The 19990-nt window shown below is 38.3% G+C and overlaps 1 protein-coding gene across 2 annotated transcripts; it reads left to right on the forward strand.

Moving 5' to 3' along the window:
• Positions 1-1031: 1031 nt before the first annotated feature.
• Positions 1032-18661, forward strand: KLRG1 (killer cell lectin like receptor G1). Of its 2 annotated transcripts, XM_069491190.1 has the most exons (6): positions 1032-1113; positions 5394-5498; positions 7340-7509; positions 17630-17730; positions 18083-18182; positions 18659-18661. In XM_069491190.1, the coding sequence occupies exons 1-6, from the start codon at positions 1032-1034 to the stop codon at positions 18659-18661; spliced, it is 561 nt and encodes a 186-aa protein (XP_069347291.1). The 2 variants fall into 2 exon arrangements, with proteins under 2 accessions (XP_069347291.1, XP_069347290.1); XM_069491189.1 differs by lacking the exon at positions 18659-18661 and having other exon boundaries at positions 18083-18194.
• The last annotated feature ends 1329 nt before the right edge of the window (positions 18662-19990 follow it).

The following is a 19990-nucleotide window of genomic DNA, read 5'->3' on the forward strand; positions in this document are numbered from 1 at the left end:
GTAGGAAGCCAGGGTGATCGTAGCGCTCACCTTTGTGTGTTTGTTGTCTCAAGGATCACAGTGCTGCCTGTGTGTCCCTGGAAATATTATAGTTGCCTCATGTATTTTCTCATGCATAATTTTTGGCTGAAGGACAAGTCCAATACCTCTCTGTCGTAGCTGGAAGCAGAAATATATTAGCTTTTAATTAATTTGCACTCTTGGTTTCTCTTCTCTTTCCTCGCTTCTATTTTTATAGACTCTATCTTGGAGACCTAATCTGTTCTTAAGAGGTTCAATTCTCTTTCTGCTTTCCTTACTTTTACTTTTCATTAACTTTTCATCTGCTAGAAATAAATCACTATGTATTTGTTTAATTCGTTCCCCCGTTTTAGTTGTTTGTCTTTGCATATGAAAATAAGACAATGAGGAGAGAAAATTTAATGGAATTTCTGACACCATGAAGATAAAGATTAGAGCACAACTGGGACAATGTTTTGGGGAAGACATGGGTATGTCATACTCACAAAACGTATCTGGGCAAGAATCCCTTCCCCCTGGGATTCCAGGCACGTGTAGCCTGCAGTCTGTTTCTTTCTTGCCTGTCACTACCCAGTGGGTCAAAGAAATGATGAAATCAGTCCCATTTGGCACACATGCATTTTTTCAGAAGGAAACAAAGCAGAGACAAAACTCTGAGATGAATTCATAGCTAGGAACCACTCTCAGTTTTACTCTAGTTTACATAATCAAAATTGTTGGGCCTAAGAGCAATTTTTCCTTGCTCAACAGAATTAGGTGAGATGGAGATTCAGTTTAATATATATTTAATGAATATCCGGAGAATGTAGTGGGGCAAAAAAATTAACAATTTGAATATTAATTTCTATAGGCAGCCCCAGAATTTGAATCATTTCCTGGAAAATTGCTTCTGCTTTTGTCAAGTTTCCTGCTAGCAGTTTAGAGATTGGGCTGTTTACTCACTGGTACATGTCTCTCCACACTTCTGTGATTTAACTCTCTCAACTGAATGTGACAGATATTAGACAGAGATGACTGACAGTGTTATTTATTCCATGTTAGAGTTTCCTACTGCAAGCCAAGCCCAGAATGACTACAGACCGCAGCAAGAAGGTGAGTTAACCAACTTAGTATGGAGACTATACACATGGTGACTGTAGGCTAAGGATAGATGGGGAGGAGAATGACTTTGGAGTAGAGGGTGCAGAAAAATCAAGGACAGTTGGATTATCCTTGGTTCAGTTTGAAGTCTGGAGTTGGAACATGAAAATTTGGTATATGGTACAGAAACTGATCTTAGGTCTCAGGTAAATTCTTTTCTAACCATTCACTTCTATGATCCCATCTAAGAAAACCCAAGCTAGGGCAATGCTGTTATTTTTGATTGCTTCTGAACTAAAGCAAGAATATTGTTGGGAGAATTTTATCTCTTTAGTTATGTTTGGAATAACTTTGGACCAGCCGTTTAAATCTAGGTTATCGCTATTTTTCTGACTATGAAATGAGGAGGACACCAATAATTTTGCTACTGGGTAATAGTAAGATTTTGTCAGGAAAAAAACTGACTCACATAACTGGGGTTTTTACCTCTCAATGTTGCACCAGAATGGGGACGGGTGGAAGAAAAGGTGTGAAGAACACTACAGATAAGTAGTCCCTGAGAAACTTTGGGGATTTGATGGTACACAAACCATTTTTACATAACGCCTTGAGAGAATATTATCTGAGACAGACAGATAATAGTATAAATGCCAAAATTAATATTTGATTTTATATCTTAGGTAGTAAACTCTTAGAACGTATATTCTTTATTGTAGCTCCGCAAGCTTTCTCTCGTTTTGCTACATTATATTGCTACAATAATTGCTATTATTATAGTTTTTAATGTTGTCCTTTGAAAGCATGGCCATAATATGCTAAAACATTCCAGTATACTTGGGCATTTAGATTTATTTTTATTACTATAAGTTATACAGAATGGCACATCTTTATTTGTGTAGTTTTTCCTTCCTTTGGATTAAATCTGTGCTAATTTCTAAAGAATAGAATATTAAATCAAAAGGAATAAATATTTTAAAGTATAATTTCAAGGTCACACAACTGATGATAAGTTGGAATGTAATAGTTGGGACTATTGAGAGGCTTCTTTTTTTTTTTTTTTTTTTTTGAGACAGAGTCTCACTCTGTTGCCCAGGCTAGAGTGAGTGCCGTGGCGTCAGCCGAGCTCACAGCAACCTCAAACTCCTGAGCTCAAGCGATCCTCCTGTCTCAGCCTCCCGGGTAGCTGGGACTACAGGCATGCACCACCATGCCCGGCTAATTTTTTCTATATATATTTTTAGCTGTCCATATAATTTCTTTCTATTTTTAGTAGAGATGGGGTCTCGCTCTTGCTCAGGCTGGTCTCGAACTCCTGAGCTCAAACGATCCACCCACCTCGGCCTCCCAGAGTGCTAGGATTACAGGCGTGAGCCACCACACCCGGCCGAGAGGCTTCTAATATGTATATATTTAAAGGAAATTTGAAAAATTTATTTTACTCACTTTCTTGAATTAGATGGTGGTTTCACAAATACAATTATGTTTTGATATTTTTTTCATTTAGCATAACATCTAAAATGAAAACGTGTCTGTTTTGTTTAATGTTCTTCTGTAGTAAAAATGTCTTTTTTTCTGATCACTAGAAATCTAGTGTTTTTAGATTCATCAGTCCAAATATTTATCACACAGTTTTCTTTCTTTATAAAGGCATCTCTCACTATAGTGTTCTTTCTTTTACAAAGTTCAGAATATTTTATAGATACAAACACGTACATACAGAATAATTTATCTAAAATTTAAGTAGGAAAATGAGGCCCAAATAGGTAAAATTAATTTCCTTATTAAAAATTGCCAAAGGAGTCAGAATTAGAACTTAAATATATTGCTTTACAGATTTTTGTTCATTACATATAATTTCTACACTATCAGACTATGAGATACCTGTGATTTTAACACATTGACTGCCATGTGAGTAGTATTTAACTCAGGCTAATTTTGAGCCCGGGGTTGTGTGAAGCAAAACCCTGCAATTGGTTCGTGAAAATCTTACGTGTTGATATTCTTATTGTTACAATTAATATTGACAATTTAATTCTAAAAACATGGATTGCATTGAATATAACTCACACATAGAAAGCAATAAAAAATAATTTCGAAAGGTTCATTTTGTTTTAATAAAACACTGTGGCCCCAGGGAATTTTTTTTTTTTTTTTCTGGTGTGGCAGTCAATGTATTAAAATAAAGGTTTGGGGAAAATACTTCCATGTTTCAAATTTGAAAAATAGAATTCTTAGATGTAGATTGTATGAACATAGTTAATATGAAGTGTCTCATCCTTAAATATGACATCAACCTAGACTCATTGCTCTTCCAATTAACAACAGTTCACAAAGCACTTCTGAGATGTAGGTTTTTTTAATTTTCATTTAAATTTTTGTATTTAAATTTTAAATAGATAATACATTCCCGTGGTTCAAAATTCAAAAGGTACAAAAGAAAGTGTGGTAAAAAGGCTTCCTCCTATCTTGTCCCCCGTGACCTCTTTCCTCTCCTCTGTTCTGCAGAATGTTTCTTTCCCTTAACTATATATCTTGAAAATTATTTCCTACCAGTAAAAGAAATAGTATCTCTTTATCCCTTTGTTAGAAGCTGCATATTCACTTTATAAATATATCAAAATGTATTTGTTCTTTTTTTATTTTTATTTTTTGAGACAGGGTCTTGCTATGTCACCCAGGTTAGAGTGCAGTGGTGTCATCATAGCTCATAGCAACCTCAAACTTGTGGGTTCAAGCGATCCTCCTACCTCAGCCTCCCCAGTAGCTGGGACTACAGGTGCAGTGTGCGACCATGCTTGCCTTTTTTTTTTTTTTTCTATTTTTTGTGGAGCCAGGGTCTTACTCTTGCTCAGGCTGGTCTCGAATTCCTGGCCTCAAGCTATATTCCCACCTTGCCTTGGCCTCCCAGAGTGCTAGGATTACAGGCATACACCACTGCGCCCACCCTGACTGTTCTTTTATTGATAGACATTTCGGTTGTATTCAATCTTTTCTTCTTACAAATATTGCTGCCATGAATAGCCTTATAAACATGGCATTTTGCACATATGTAGGTATCTGTAGGAAAAAAATTCTCAAAGAGATATTTCTGGTTCAAAGTGTAAAATGCTTTTGTGATTTTGGTAGATATTGCCAAATTGTCCTCCAAAGACGTTGTACCAATTTATATTCTTACCAGCAAAGTATGAGACCATATAAGCCAAATTTCAAAGGGAAAAAAGTATTCTTGGACTTGATAAATACGGTATGTATAGTATGTGCCTCGATGTAGGTGTCAGTGGTTACCTTAGACTTTAAGCAAGTCCCTGACTGACTAGGAAAGGAATGTTTATGGCCTGGGTCTTGCCCCAGGCCAAATTGCTTTAAGACCCTAGATATGCTTTCCTGACCTTCTCTTTTCTTTTAACCTTGTTTTTTTTTTCCTTTTTAAAAAATTTCAGCATATTATGGGAGTACAAATGTTTAGGTAACATATATAGCCCTTGCCCGCGGCCCCCCCACCCGCCAAGTCAGAGCTTCAAGTGTGTCCATCCCCCAGACGGTACACATTGCACTCGTTATGTATGTGTATACCCATCCCCTTCTCCCCACTCCCATCTCCCCGATGCCCGATGAATATTATTCCTATATGTGCACTTAGGTGTTGATCAGTGAAACCAATTTGATGGTAAGTACATGTGGTGCTTATTTTTCCATTCTTGGGATACTTCACTTAATAGAATGGGTTCCAGCTCTACCCAGGAAAACACAAGAGGTGCTATATCACCATTGTTTCTTATAGCTGAATAGTACTCCACGGTATACATATGTCACATTATATTAATCCACTCATGAATTGATGGGCACTTGGGTTGTTTCCATATCTTTGCAATTGTGAATTGTGCTGCTATAAACATTCGAGTGCAGATGCCTTTTTTATAGAATGTCTTTTGTTCTTTTGGGTAGATGCCCAGTAATGGAATTGCTGGATCAAATGGTAGATCTACTTGTATCTCTTTGAGGTATCTTCATATTGCTTTCCACAGAGGTTGTACTAGTTTGCAGTCCCACCAGCAGTGTATGAGTGTTCATATCTCTCCACATCCACACCAACATTTATTGTTTTGGGACTTTTTGATAAAGGCCATTCTCACTGGAGTTAAGTGATATCTCATTGTGGTTTTGATTTGCATTTCCCTGATGATTAGAGATGTTGAGCATTTTTTCATGTTTTTTGGCCAGACCTACAAAGAAGAACTGGTGCCTAACTTTTCTTCTGACTCCAGATTTTGCTTTGGATTCTGTTGTTTCAGCTTCTTCTTCCAGGCTCTCTCTTTCTTGCCGTGTGGCAATAGCTTTGGGGCTACTGACTGCAATTCTTACAAGTTTGCTGCTATACCAATGGATTCGGGGCCAGGGTAAGTGCTAACTTAAACCAAAATTAGTCTTTCATTTTATTCATTTTATTTATAAAAGCAATATAACATAATAGGACATTTGAAATATTAAAAATAATCCAGACAAAATAAATCACCACCTGTTTATAGCTATTTCCTAGGTACAGCCTCCTAATCTTTGACTGCTTGCAGTTGTCCAAGTATTTATTTCTTAACAGGACTGCAAAGTCCTCTTAAAACCTCTCCAACCTTTTGTTTTCAAAGCAAGGCTGTGAATAGTTCTGATCATAGAATGCTTATAAATTTGTATATTGCTTTTTCATTTTATATTGTCATAAACATTTCTACTTACTACCATATTTATTGTGATAACTAAATTATAATATTAATGTTGTTTAGCATGTCACAAAATAGATACATCATAATTTAATTAAACTTATTCTGATTTTTTTTTTTTTGGCCATTTGAGTGCTTTCACATTTTCTAAAACTACCTTTTCTATGTTTAGTTCTTCTAGGTCCTTAAATCTGGGGACCCAGGGAGCTGTCAGTTTATAGTTTCACAATCTAGAGTCCTAATTTAGGTTTGTGTTATGGGGGATGATGAAGACAGATTATATGGAATTGATTCCTCAGGATTCTAAAAATTCACCCCGGCATCTCTACCTCAGACCCACGTTTCGCCTTTGACAGGAAGACTCCTAGGGAAGTTGAGAATTTCCAAGGTGCCAACTTATCAGCTTGATCTCCAGAATCCTATATTGGTCCCAGGCCAGGCCTTCCCACAGAAAAGTTATCTAATCTTTAGATGAAAAGGACTACTTTTTTTTTTTTTTTTTTGGAGACAGTCTCACTCAGTTGCCTGGGCTAGAGTGCCGTGGTGTCATCATAGCTCACAGCAACCTCAAACCACGGGGCTCAAGCAATCCTCCTGCCTCAGCCTCTCGAGTAGCTGGGACTATAGGCACATGCCATTATGCCCAGCTAATTTTTTCTATTTTTAGTAGAGACGAGGTCTTGCTCTTGCTTAGCCTGGTCTCGAACTCCCTGAGCTCAAGGAGTCCTCCTGACTCGGCTTCCCAGAGTGTTAGGATTATAGGCGTGAGCCACCGCGCCCAGCCCAGTTCTGGTGTTAATTTTGACAGAACTGTAAGCCAGCCATTTGAAAGGAATGAGGATTTCCTGTATTTGAAAGAGCTCAGTTAGGAGAATTCTATCACTTTTCACTTCAGCATTTGATATGCTTTTCTGCTGGAAAATCTTTTTTTTTTTTTTTTAAATTGAGGTAAATTCTTCTTGCTGAAGTGTATTTTATCCAGTTTCCAATGGTGCTAGACAATCACATCTGTGATAATAAAATGACAAAAATCTTTCATTCTAGTTAAGTTTGCTTTTTCTAGTATTTTTTCCTTTTATTATGCACCATTATGGAGTATCAGGTTGAGGTTGGGCATTCTGAATAATTCTGCCTGATTTAAGCGTGTACAGGCAGTACACAGACACCCATCACACACATGCACAGCTACTTTGTCTGGTATGTGTACGTCACATGTGTATAGAGATGTCTAGCATGAGCACTGTGCTCTCTCCACAGTCCTCAGCAGACTGTTCCACATTTTCTTCCCTGCTCCTTTAGTCCTAGTCACATCCTTGCTTAGTGGAATGCACACTAGCAGCGACGGAGTTGGACACTGGGAGGCATTCAGTTTGAGACTGTGCATTGTTAGGCATTTCTGTAACACTTCATCTGAAAGGTGGTGTGGCAGGGAATGCCTGGGACTGCCATGTTCCACTTTATCCCCCATTTCATTTCTAAGACTGAGTGGTCCATAAAGATGTGATGCAGATCCTCTTCCTTTCTAGGCTCCACCCACTCCACTTGTGCCAGCTGCCCTAGCTGCCCAGACCTCTGGATGAGGTATGGTAGCCACTGTTATTATTTCTCAGTGGAGAAAAAGGACTGGATGTCTAGTCGGGAATTCTGCTTGGCCAAAGATGCACATCTCCTTATGTTTACGGACACCCAGGAAATGGTAAAGACAAACATTTAAAAAATGTAGGGTTTTTTTTTTTTTGGTGAATGCTGTTCACATGTATTATGTATCCTATTTTGAGGCACAAAAGGAATCTGTGGTTTTGGGGGACACTGTATTCTTCCCTTTCCCTCTGCTTCTCTCTCTGCCTTCTTCCCTCTCCTTCCCCTCACCTTGCCCTTGTGCTGCCTGACCTAACACACCTCAGTCACAGCAACCCAGATGCTTGCATAGGCAGGTATGTGTGTGTTGAAGGTGGGAGGATGAGGAGTATTACAGAGAGAAATTAGACCTGACATACAGGTCTAATTAAAAGAAGTATTAGGTCCAGCAACATCCAGATCCAACAAGAGGCAGCAGATTCCTATACAGTGGAACTTGAGAGGGAGGGGAAGACAGAGATCTCAGGGACAAAGTGATCATGGCAAGGACTGAAATGCCTACTTTTAAAGTGTTTTCCCTTAATTCACTGAAATCCAATAAGTTCTTGGGTGGAAGACAATTTCCAGAAAGTTGAGATACAAGGAAGGAAAAACAGTGTTCATGTGCGTGTGTGCATGCGTGCGTAGGTATGATCTTCAACACCTTGCAGGGCTCAGCTGATGGGGCTCCACTTCTTGCAGGCCTCTCACATCCTTCCTGTCCACCCGGAAGTCTCTTTTAGGAGAACTCTGTTAGAGCATCTCAAGGCAATAGAAGGAATTGACATTCTGAGTTAACCTAGTACAAACATTAATCAAATTCTAATTTGTCAACATAAATAAGATGTATGAAGAAAATAAGAAATCCCAGTTTGTTTTTTAATACTAATTTAATGCCTATTTTTATGTTTTGATATTGTTTTCTATTTTCTTTTTTGAGTAGAATCAAGTCACAGAGAACAATTATTAAGAATTCAAGGCCGGGTGCAGTGGCTCATGCTTATAATTCCAGCACTTCGGCAGGCTGAGATGGGAGGATTGCTTGAGGCCAGGGGTTCAAGACCAACCTAGGCAATATAGCAAATCCCATCTTTAAAAAAAATAAAATTAGCCGGACATGGTGGTGAACACCAGTAGTCCCAGCTACTCGGGAGGCCAAGGTGGGAGGATCACTCGAGCCCAGGCGGTAGAGGTTGCAGTGAACTATGATCAAGCCACTGCATGGTCGACGGAGTAAAAAAAAAAAAAAAACAACAAAGTTCAAGTATATTAACATCCCTTTGAGAAATCCAAAGAGTTGATTACTCCAAAGCAGTTGGGTAAAATGTATAGTCCCTAAATTTTATAACTATATATAGAAAAGATTAAAGTATATAGATTCTTGTTTCCTGTTAAAGGAATACTTACTCCTTTGAAATTCTAGATAGCATCTAAACTCTAAATCGTTCTACATCTACGACTGACTTTTCTTTTATGCCTTCCTTAAGCTGGGTGGTAGAATGCATTAAGGTCTACTCTTTAGACATGAGATCTTGGTTTTACAGCCCTTGGTAATAATAGCCTTGCTTTCTGGACTTTGTTGTTGCAACTTGTATTCTCATTCTGACACAGCTGCTCTGAGGACTTGGGCTGACTAAAGTCAATAGCAGAAGTGAGCAACGAGCTCAAAACATTGCTGGGCAAAACGGATAGGAGCAGTGAGTCATAACGCAAGGCACTGCCACGGAAAACGGTGGTGTAGCAGCTACCATACGTTACACGGCATGATGGTGAGAGATGAAGATGGAAAGGACTAAGGCACAGAATATCTGGGATTTGGGGATATTTCTGTTTCTCTGAGGCACCCAGAGGAAGGGAGGGGTGTCATGGGGATTTTGTCCTTCCTTTCGTTCCTTACATTCCCTGGATCCTGCATGGAGTGTTCAGTAAACTGAATAGAGTTACAATAGCTACATTTCCAAAATGAGTTTATTTTCTCCTAAGGCCCCTTGTTCAAGCCAGTACTGGAGAAGGTAAAATATCCTTGCTATATTTAATAGCAACCACAGGTAAGTTTTGCTTCTGACATTCTTATGGAATATTGTTTGGTTCTTTGGCTTAATTCTTTTTCTTGCTCCAGTTTTTGTCAGATTCTATAGAACCAAATTAACTTACATATGATCTGCGGAGTCTCTTGTACTAATATTATTTTTATTCTTTTTAAAGCAAGATTTACATACTATTTTGAGGCATGTGTGATGTTACTAATTTTTATACTGGGGTCTGAGCGGCTACCAAATGAGCATATGAAAAAAAAAAAAAGAGCTCTATGGATTTATTAAAACTGAAGTTTTTCAAACTGGCATTTCATTAGTAGAGAATACTGCTAGAGAATTAGGTTACTCTACAAAGAGTCTACAAGCCTGTAAAAATATCCCTCTCATGCTGTTAAATAGTTATCTTTCAGCAGTATACACAAATATAGTCCACCTCCTATCTTAGGTCAGTTATAGTAAAGTGTACAGTAAGTTACCATGTATTGAGCACCTACTATGTGCCAGGTTTTTTATTTATATGACTCTTAAAATCTTCACAGCAATCCTCAAAAGTGAATTCAATGCCTCCATTTTATTGATGAATAAATAAAATTAATGAACAAATCCAAGGCTACAAATCTGGCAGAGCCAAATTTTAAATGTCACATCAATTCACCTTCAAAGCCATGTATAGCAATATTGTATTTGACAGCTTCTAGAATCCATCGTGTGCATGTTGGGAAACAAGATAAGTCTTTCTATTAATTGTCTTCTGGTGCCTTTTCTTTTCTGTACATGTTTAAAAAATTCTTTGAATTTGAAATATGGAATGTACATTATATGGCCCCTGAGATTTAAATATATTTAAAATAGCAAGACACTTACTTATGATCACTTTTTCTGTCTTGGACGTCAAGATTATTTTTGATAGAGAAAATAAAAACAATTAAAATTGAATCGCTCTGTTATTTTCTCAGTTTTGTATTTCTGTATGGCATCTGCCCTTTGTTTTTTTTTTTTTTTTTTTTTTTTTTTTTTGAGACAGAGTGTCGCTTTGTTGCCCAGGCTAGAGTGAGTGCCGTGGCGTCAGCCTAGCTCACAGCAACCTCAAACGCCTGGGCTTAAGCAATCCTACTGCCTCAGCCTCCCGAGTAGCTGGGACTACAGGCATGTGCCACCATGCCCGGCTAATTTTTTTTTTTTTTCTATATATATTTTAGTTGGCCAGATAATTTCTTTCTATTTTTAGTAGAGACGAGGTCTCGCTCATTGCTCAGGCTGGTCTTGAACTCCTGACCTTGAGCGATCCACCCGCCTCGGCCTCCCAGAGTGCTAGGATTACAGGCGTGAGCCACCGCGCCCGGCCGGCATCTGCCCTTTGTTTCTCTTGCTCTTTGACTATATCTTTAGATATATTCAAATTCTTGATTTTTCTTGCCCAGTTCCCCATGCTCTCTTTCTGATCCCTGCAAGCTTGAACCCAACCTGGGGCCTTGACTATTCCCGGGCACTGATAAAGGTATCTGGGTCCTTGCCCAAAACATTGAAAGAAACTGGCCTCAGCTCTGAGCCAAACTCCATACCCTGAGCCCCTCGCTGGGGACACACCTAGGTAGAACATCCCTTTTCTCTTACTGCTCCTCACCAGGATTGCTGCAGCCCTATGTAAGTTCCCCAAATAAATGCTTTGGCCTCATTACCCTGGCGTTTAGTGCTTCTTTCTTTGGAATCCCAACTGGCCCCATCGCAGGACGGTTCGGGGCACTCCCCTGTGGGAACTTCTTGGCGACTCCAGGCTCTGGTTTGGCAGGAGTAAACAGAGGCATACTGTTTACAAATAATTTATCCTGTGTTTCCAGGCTTTCTGGAAACCCTGTATTTTATGTTCTGCTTTTATCATATAGCACTATTTCCTTCCTGTTTTTTCTAAGTGTTAAATTATTCCAGATAATTTTTTAAAATTGTAAAAATTTGTATTTTATTATTTTAAAAATTCTGTATTATTCAATTGTTTAGATCTTTTCATATTCTTAGATAAAATTTTACTATTTCCAATTGTCACGAGCCATGAGCATATTCATATGAATCATTTTTCAGGGGTCATGTTTTTAGGTTATATGCTCTAAAATGAAGTTAGCTAATCAAAAGTTATGATTTAGTAGTTTTGATATATTATTAGTTTTTCTTGATAGGGGTTGAAATGACTTAGAGACATTCTATAAACTGTATTAATTTTGGAAGTTTAAGGAGTATGCTTTGTGCCTTAATAACATTTTAATTTCAATTTAAAAATATCACCTACAAAAGTATGTGTGTGTAAGGTATAACTATTGACGTAAAAAAACAAAAAAGGGAAAGGGAAGAAAAAAACATACCTGATTTCATATTTTTGGGGTCTGTCTTCACTTTGCTTTTAGGTTTTGTATTTTTTCTCACTAAAATACAAGCAAACATGACAAACTCTAAAGTGACCTAATACCTAAAGGCTCTAGTTCCCACCCTCTCTGGGTGACAAGAGTTCTGAGTTAATGCCCTTATTTATACATTCATTCGGCTTCTACAGTCGTACACACATGCGCGCACACACACACATTATCCATGAGTACATAGAATGCTAATTGCACTCTGGTTCTGAAAGCCTCTTCCAAGCGGGAAGGTTTTCTTATTTATTTATTTATAACCACTAGTAAGTGGTTTTCAGGTGAAGATGCTATAATAAACATTTTCAACATCCAGCTTCACCAGTGAGAAGATGTAGCAAAAAGGACTGATTGATCAAGTGACAGAATTGTGTGGGTCTTGAGAGTGGTCAGTGAGCACAGGATTGGGGCTTGTGAGCGGGCACCACCTAATCCCAGCTCTTCTGACTGTAATTGAAGCTTTTGAGCAAATCTTCATCCATTTTTGTGCTTCATTAGCTGCCATTCTTCCTCTTGAGGGAAAAAGAAATGAATCATTTTTCTTATAATTCCAGTGGAGAAATGAGGAAACACTCATTTCTTTCTTTTTTAAATTTATTAATAAATTTTAATTTATATGTATTTTACGTTTACCCTTATTTACAAATTTTGGTTGAAATATACTCAAATTCTGTATACTTTGAATGCAGTAGCATTTTATTTTTGAATCTTTTAGATCATGATGAACTATCATTAGCACACAAATTTTGTGAAATTTTTTTTTAAACATTCACTTTTTTCTAATTTAAATAATCCTTTAAGATGGTTAAGAAATGCATGAGAGGTTTCAAGCTATCATGAAAATCACAATGCCTTTCCTCTGTCTTACCCTTCCTTTACTCCTCGCTCTACCTCCCTATCCCCCAGCGTGCAGTTAAGTGCTCCACGGGGAGAAAGTAAAAAAGACAGACAGTTTGCGTTTAGAAGATGTTAGCCTCTTCTAGAATAATACCTGAATCTATATTCTTTATTTCTATAAATATTTATTGAATGTAATTTATGTATATATATTTAAATTTCAAAATATTACGGGGATACAAACGTTGAGGTTACGTATATTGCCTTTGCACTGCCCGAGTCAGAGCTACAAGCGTGCCCACCCTCAGATAGTGTGTATCGCACCCATTAGGTGTGAATTTACCCATCTCCTTCTCCCCCTCCCTCCTGACCAACATATATAGTTTTTAATTTATTTCAAAATATTAAGGAGGTACAAATATTTTTGTTATATGGATCACTTATGTACTGCTTGAGTCATGGCTGTGAGAGTGCCCAACACCCGAATAGTGTTCATTGTACCTGTTAAGTAGGCTTTTGCCCTTTCCCTCCTCCCCCCTCCTTCTGCTTGATTTCCAATGAGTTTTACTTCCCCCATGCAAATGTGTGCTCGTCCAATTTAATAGCGAGTACACGTGGTGTTTGTTTTTCCATGCTTGAGATACTTCACTTGGGACAATCGTCTCCAGTTCCATCTGAACTGCTGCAAAAGGCACTAATTCATCTTTTCTTATGGCTGAGTAGTATTCCATGGTATGCATATACCACATTTGTTAGTCCACTCAGGAATTGATGGGCACTGGGGTTGATTCCACATCTTTGCAATTGTGAATTGTGCTGCAATAAACATTCATGTGCAGGTGTTTTTTGATAAAATGACTTCTTTTCCTTTGGGTAGATACCCAGTAGAACAAAATTTTATGTAGTTTTTTAGGTGCTAGGGATACAATAGTAAGCAAGAGTTCTTGCTATTATGGTGCTTACATTAAATTATTTTTATAATTAAATTAAATAATACATTTAGATTCATTAATTTATTTAAGAATATTTTTGGTTTAATTTTATTAATATTTTTAAAATTGACAAATAATAATTGTACATATACAGACATATCTCTAAAGGAAAGGAATCAGTAGTATGTCAAAGAGACATCTGCACTCCCATGTTTATTGCAGCACCATTCACAATAGCCAAGATATGGAATCAACCTAAGTGTCCATCAGTGGATGAATGGATAAAGAAAATGTGATACATGTATGCAATGGAATACTATTCAGCCATATAAAAGAATGCAATCTTGTCATTTCAACCTGGAGGACATTGTGTTGAATGAAATAAGCCAGGCACAGAAAGATAAATACAGCATGCTCTCAATTATATGTGGAAGCTAGAAAAGTTGATCTCATAGATGTAGAGAGTAGAACAGTGGTTACCAGAGCGGGGGAAAGGGGAGGTGGGAGGGGGATACAGAGAGGTTGGTTAAGGGTTACAAAATTACAGCTAGATAGGAGGAATAAGTTCTAGTGTTCTGTAGCACTGTAGGGTGACTACAGTTAATGATGATTTATTGTATAGTTTCAAATAGCTAGAAGAGAGGATTTTGAATGTTTTCAACACAAAGAAATAGTAAATGTTTGAGGTGATGGATGTGCTAATTATTCTGATTTGATTATTGCACATTGTACAAGTGTTACATGTGCTTGCATTTTAGTCAGAAGAGATAGACAACAAGAAAGTAAACAAATTATTAATAACATGGTGATATGTGCTTGAAGAAAATGAAGCAGTATAATAGTGAATGCAGGTGCTACTTTAAATTGATCGATTAAGGCAGGCCTCTCTGGGGAGGCAGCATTTGAGTCGAGCCCTCGACCTGAATGACAGCCATGTAAAAGTCTAGGGGAAGGGTGTTCAAGGTAGAGGGAAAAGCTGCGCAAACACCCCAAACAAGAATAACCTTGGCATCTTAAAGGAACAGAGGAAGGCTCATGTGACTGGAACCTAGTGAGTAAATAATTTTAGATTTTTTCTATGCAAAAAGTGAAACTATTTGAGGCATTAATCAGGGGGCACAGACTGACTTGTTTATTATTAGAAGGGGAGAGCCTGTAATGCAAAAACTTAGCACTGGGAAAGAAAACTAGGATGATTATTTGATAGGGAGTAAGTCTTGGGTAAGTCTTGCCTACCTTCCAAGGTTGTCAAGAATTTTACAACTGGAAAGAATACTAGACAATAACTAAGCTAAATCCTCATGTTTCCAAACCCAGAAAAGGGTCCAGGCTAGGTCCTGTCACCGCACAAAGAGCCAATTATTGAGACAACAAGGATTGCTAAAGAAGAAAGGAATTTTGATGCAAAAGACGTCTGTCAGGAGAATGGGAGTCTTAAATCTGTCTCCCCAACTGACTAAGGACAAGGGCTTTTATACTGGATTGTGGAAGGTAGGTCAGACCGCTTGGGATTTGAAGCCATATGTCTTCAGGTGGTCTGATTTATGAATCAGCTCGTGGTGACGGATGGTGAGTCCTGCAGAAGGGCTAGTTAAGTCTGGTTGTTAGGCTTGACCGGTAAAGTCTGAGGGAACAAAAAATAACTTAGGGAGGGGGTCATTTTGCAAGGCTGATTACACTCGTAAAGAAACTAAAGCTCAGCTAGATTAAGCAACTTTGTCATCAGACAGCAGGAACAGAGTGGTAGACTCCAGTACTTTGCTTTTTTCCCCTAAACAAACTTTTAATCTGGTATTTTATTTTTGTTTTGTCTTCCTAAATGCTGTACTGAATATCTGGTATTTCCAATGAAATTAGGAATGAATACAAAGGGACTTTGTAAACCTTAAGGTATAATATAATAGTTGTTTTCAGAACACTCTGCCTTGAGAGAACAAAGTTATCATAGGAGACAGAACACTTGGGAAGGAAACACTGATAAACAAGTTGTACTGATTTTTCAAATGTGTCACCTAGAAGCTACCACAACCATGTGTCCTGAATGGAAACTGGTACTGAAACCCAAATGAAGAGAAAATAGAGGTTATTCTGACCATTGAAAATAGCACAAAAGACTCATTCTACCTTCTCTAGCATCTTTACTGGGAGTACAAGGAGGCTTTATGCCTCTCTTGACTTTAGAAGAGAAACTCTTTATTCATGCTGGTGAAGGGTTCAAGTAGGTAAAGGGAAAGTTCTAAGAGCAGGGCCCTTGAAATTCTTACTCTTTAGTAACCATCTTCCAGGAGTGGAATAAAAATGACATCAAAATGGGACAGCTGGTGGTATCATAATAACCACAGAGAGTTGAAATTTTACTACTTTCTATTTTCTGGATAAAAAAACAGATTTTCTTCCAAAGGTATTCAACTAACCCAGCTGTCATTAGAAAATATTGAAAGTGTAATTATTAGTTACCCTGATGTGAAATCTTACAACAAAATTAATCTTTTTTGGATTTATCCTTATTTTATTTCATTCATAGAAGCAATTCCTTTAGGATATAAACTTCTTCATTTGAATGGCAGATGGTACAGATCAAAGCATCTTTTATCTGTGTTCTATTGGGTAGCATGGCACACGTAAGTGGTATAGCCGATTTAACTTTACCTTAAGCTTGTTCCCTTAAGAAACGTTTTTTTGTTTTTCTTATCATATACAAGATTGATGAGCACTTGGAAAATGAGAGTTTAGTGGGAAAAAGCCAAGTCTATTGCTACAGGCTTAATAATATTTGATGTACTCAACGATGATGAGAAAGACAGCAGCATTTAGCTTCTTTCTTTTGAAATTATCTGAATACCTGTCAGATGCTCCCTCTAAACAAGGAGGAAGGTGCAATGGAAGGTAGAGATGTAATATCCTATTTGTCACACGCCAAAGATGTTCATGTCCTAATCCTTAGAACCTATAAATATGTTACCGTATGTGACAAAAGAAATTTTGTAGATATGATTAAGTTGGAGATGGAGAGACTATGCTGGGTTGTCCAGGTGGGTCCAGTGTGATCATGAGTGGGGAGGCAGCAGAGTCGAAGGAGATGTGACAAGCAGAGGTTGGAATGATACACTGTAAAGGTGGAGGAAGAAGCCACAGACCAAGGGATGCAGGCGGTCTCTGGAAGCTGGAAAAGTCAAGCAAATGGATTCTCCTTTGAAGCCTCCAGAAGGAAAATAGACCCACCAACAGCTTGATTCTAGGCTTCTGACCTCCATAACTTTAAGAAAATACAGATATGTCATTTTAAGTCACTAAGTTTGTGGTAGGTAATTTCCTATAGCAGTGACAGGAGACCGATATACCACTCTGTTTTTTTTTTCTTGCTTACTGTTTGCATAGTATATGTTTTTTTGAATTCAGTTGTAGACAGAAAAGTTAATTCTAAGAAGCTGCTCCTCTCCGCGATCAACAACTCTCTAGAACTAGAAATTAAAAGAGATATTAGTTATTTGGAGTGGGTGATTGTCTTAGTCAGTTTGGCTTGTCCTGACAAAATACCATAGAGTGGGTGGCTTAAACACATTTATTGCTCACAATTCTGGAGGCTGGGAAGTCCAAGATTAAGGTGCCGGCAGATTCGGTTCCTGGCAAGGGCCCCCTTCCGGCCTGCAGACGGTTGCCTTCTTGTTGTGTCCTCACCTGTGGGGTGGGTGGGCGGGGGGAGAGAGAGAGAGAGAGAAAATTCTCTGGTCTCTTCTCCTTCTTATAAGGACACTAATCCTGTCATGGGGGCTTAGCCCTCATGACCTCATCTTTGCCTAATTACCTCTTAAATGCTCCTCCTTCAGATACCATAGCATTGGGGGTTAGGGCTTCAACATATGAATTTTTGGGGGGAACACAAATATTTAGTTCTTAACAGTGGTGATGAGGGAGTTGTTTGACCATGACACTGGGTCTCTCTTTTGGTTTTCTGCATCTTTATGACCTTTCATCATTTTCAATCTCTCCCTTAGAGCCTGCTCAAAGATTTCATCAATAAGGACTTTTACTGGATTGGCCTGAGGAACAGTTCTGGCTGGAGGTGGGAAGATGGATCAGCTCTAAACTTCTCAAGGTAAGGGGCTTCAAAGGAGTGCAGGGGCGGGGTTGGTGGGGAGAGGGGGAGGGAGAGAGAGAAGGAAAGAAAAATTATGTCACTTGTGGTATAGATCAAGAATAGCAGATGGAGAGGAGAGAAAGAGTGAAAAAGAGAGGAAATAGGGGAAAAGGAAGGAAATTAAAAGTGTGCAAGGGAAAAAAAAAAGGATGACACTTTGTATTCTTCTGCTGTTTTGGGAGACTGTTCCTCAGAGCCTGAACAGAGAGAAAGCATTTGCTTAGGTTTTAGCCCTTCATGCATTTCAACATTTCAACTGCTTTACTGTGCATGCCACCTTATAGTGATTGGCTTTTCTGATTTCTTACAGGATTGTTTCTAATAGCTTTGTACAGAAGTGTGGTACCATCAACCAAGATGGTCTCCAAGCCTCTAGCTGTGAAGTTCCTTTACTGTGGATCTGTAAGAAGGTCAGACTTTGATGGACAGACACTGCGTTCTGGCCCTCAGACCTGTCATGTGTCCCTAAAAAGAGGGACCTGGCCACTGAGTGTTGAGATAGCCATGAGTGTGTATTTAGCAAATGCTGAACTTTCTCAGATATGGCATTAGAGGTAAGATTAATGCAGCTTCCTAGGGATTGATGCTTTGCTAATAGATTCTCTTTGAGAATATTTGGATATTATGTTAACAATTGAAAGCCCAGATCTAGGCATATTTGTGAAATGAAGTTTGTTTTTAGTATTTCTGTCTAGTAACTAATGCTGCCTCCCTGATCCCTACTCCCACCATTCCTGTCAAAAATATGCCTTTTCCATGTTATATTCTGAGTTAATCTGATGAAATCTGTGCAAATATATACTATTGTTGATGTACTTAGATGGGTTTCATGTGTACTGATGGTTAACATGTTACTTCTGCTGATGATATATTTTTGTCCTAACAGTGACCCTTTGCAGATCAATCTTTATTTTAAAGAAATTATGTTAGGCCAGGCCTGGTGGCTCATGCCTGTAATCCTAGTACTCTGGGAGGCCAAGGCGGGAGGATTGCTTGAGCTCAGGAGTTTGAGACCAGCCTGAGCAAGAGTGAGACCCAAGAGTGAGACCCAACCCCTAAAATAGAAAAATTAGCCAGGTATTGTTCTCATTCCTGTAGTCCCAGCTACTTGGGGGGCTGAGGCAAGAGGATGCGCTTGAGCCCAGGAGTTTGAGGTTGCAGTGAGCTATGATGACACCCTTGCACTCTACCCAGGGTGACAGAGCAAGACTCTGTCTCAAAAAAAAAAAAAAATGCTAATGGTGAGAATATGAATTGTGAGAAGTGGGTGAGGGCAGGGTAGTACTTCCTTCTTGTCAGCCCTTCACACTTATATGAACACCTGGACTTGATTGTGTTTGTTTTTTTCTGAGTATGTGTAGGTGCGAATAAACCAATGTGTGACTAGGTATTTTCCCTGCTGTGAATGTGTGATCTGCCTAGTAATTTCATAATAGTGGGCAATCTGATAAGGCATTTTCATAGAGGAAAGTTTAAAGAGGCAGTGTATGTGGCTGGATATTGTAAACACTAATGCCTCAAAAATAAGAAAAGCTTTGTTATTTCTCCTTGGTAGAGTTTGGACATAGATGAGGAGAGAAGTACAAAGACATAAGAGGCAGTAATGAAGGATACTGTAATTCTGCAGTGTTGATGACTTTCGATCGTAATCTGTCTTTAACTTTCATAGTTTTGTAGAACATGAATTGTGTCTTATTTACCACTGTATCCCATATACCTCAGACAGTGCTTGCCTCCAGTGAATATTAAATAAATGAATACAAAATAATAAGAACATTTTTTATTCCAGTTGTTTCTGTTAGCCCATAAATTAGAGGGATTAAAGACAAGAAAAACTACGTCCTAACCCTCCCTAACCCTCCCAGATGAGCATTCAATAGCTGAATCTAAAAAGGAAAAGGGGCAGTTAATCTGGATATAATGCTCATAGAAGAAATTACAGTTGGCTCTTGAACAACATAGGGGTTCGGGGTACTGACCCCCTGCGCAATGTGAAATCCAAGTATAACTTCTGACTACACAAGAACTTAACTACTAATTGCCTATTGTTGACTGGAAGCATTATCAATAACATAAATAGTCAATTAACACATATTTTATATGTTATATATATTCTATACTATATTCTTACAATAAAATAACCTAGATAAAAGAAAATGTTATTAAGAAATCATAAGGTAGCAAAGCCCTTCACACAGGCTTTTGCATCCCAGATACA

This window comes from Eulemur rufifrons, chromosome 16 (assembly GCF_041146395.1).
Source record: "Eulemur rufifrons isolate Redbay chromosome 16, OSU_ERuf_1, whole genome shotgun sequence".
In the NCBI taxonomy this organism is placed as follows: domain Eukaryota; kingdom Metazoa; phylum Chordata; class Mammalia; order Primates; family Lemuridae; genus Eulemur; species Eulemur rufifrons.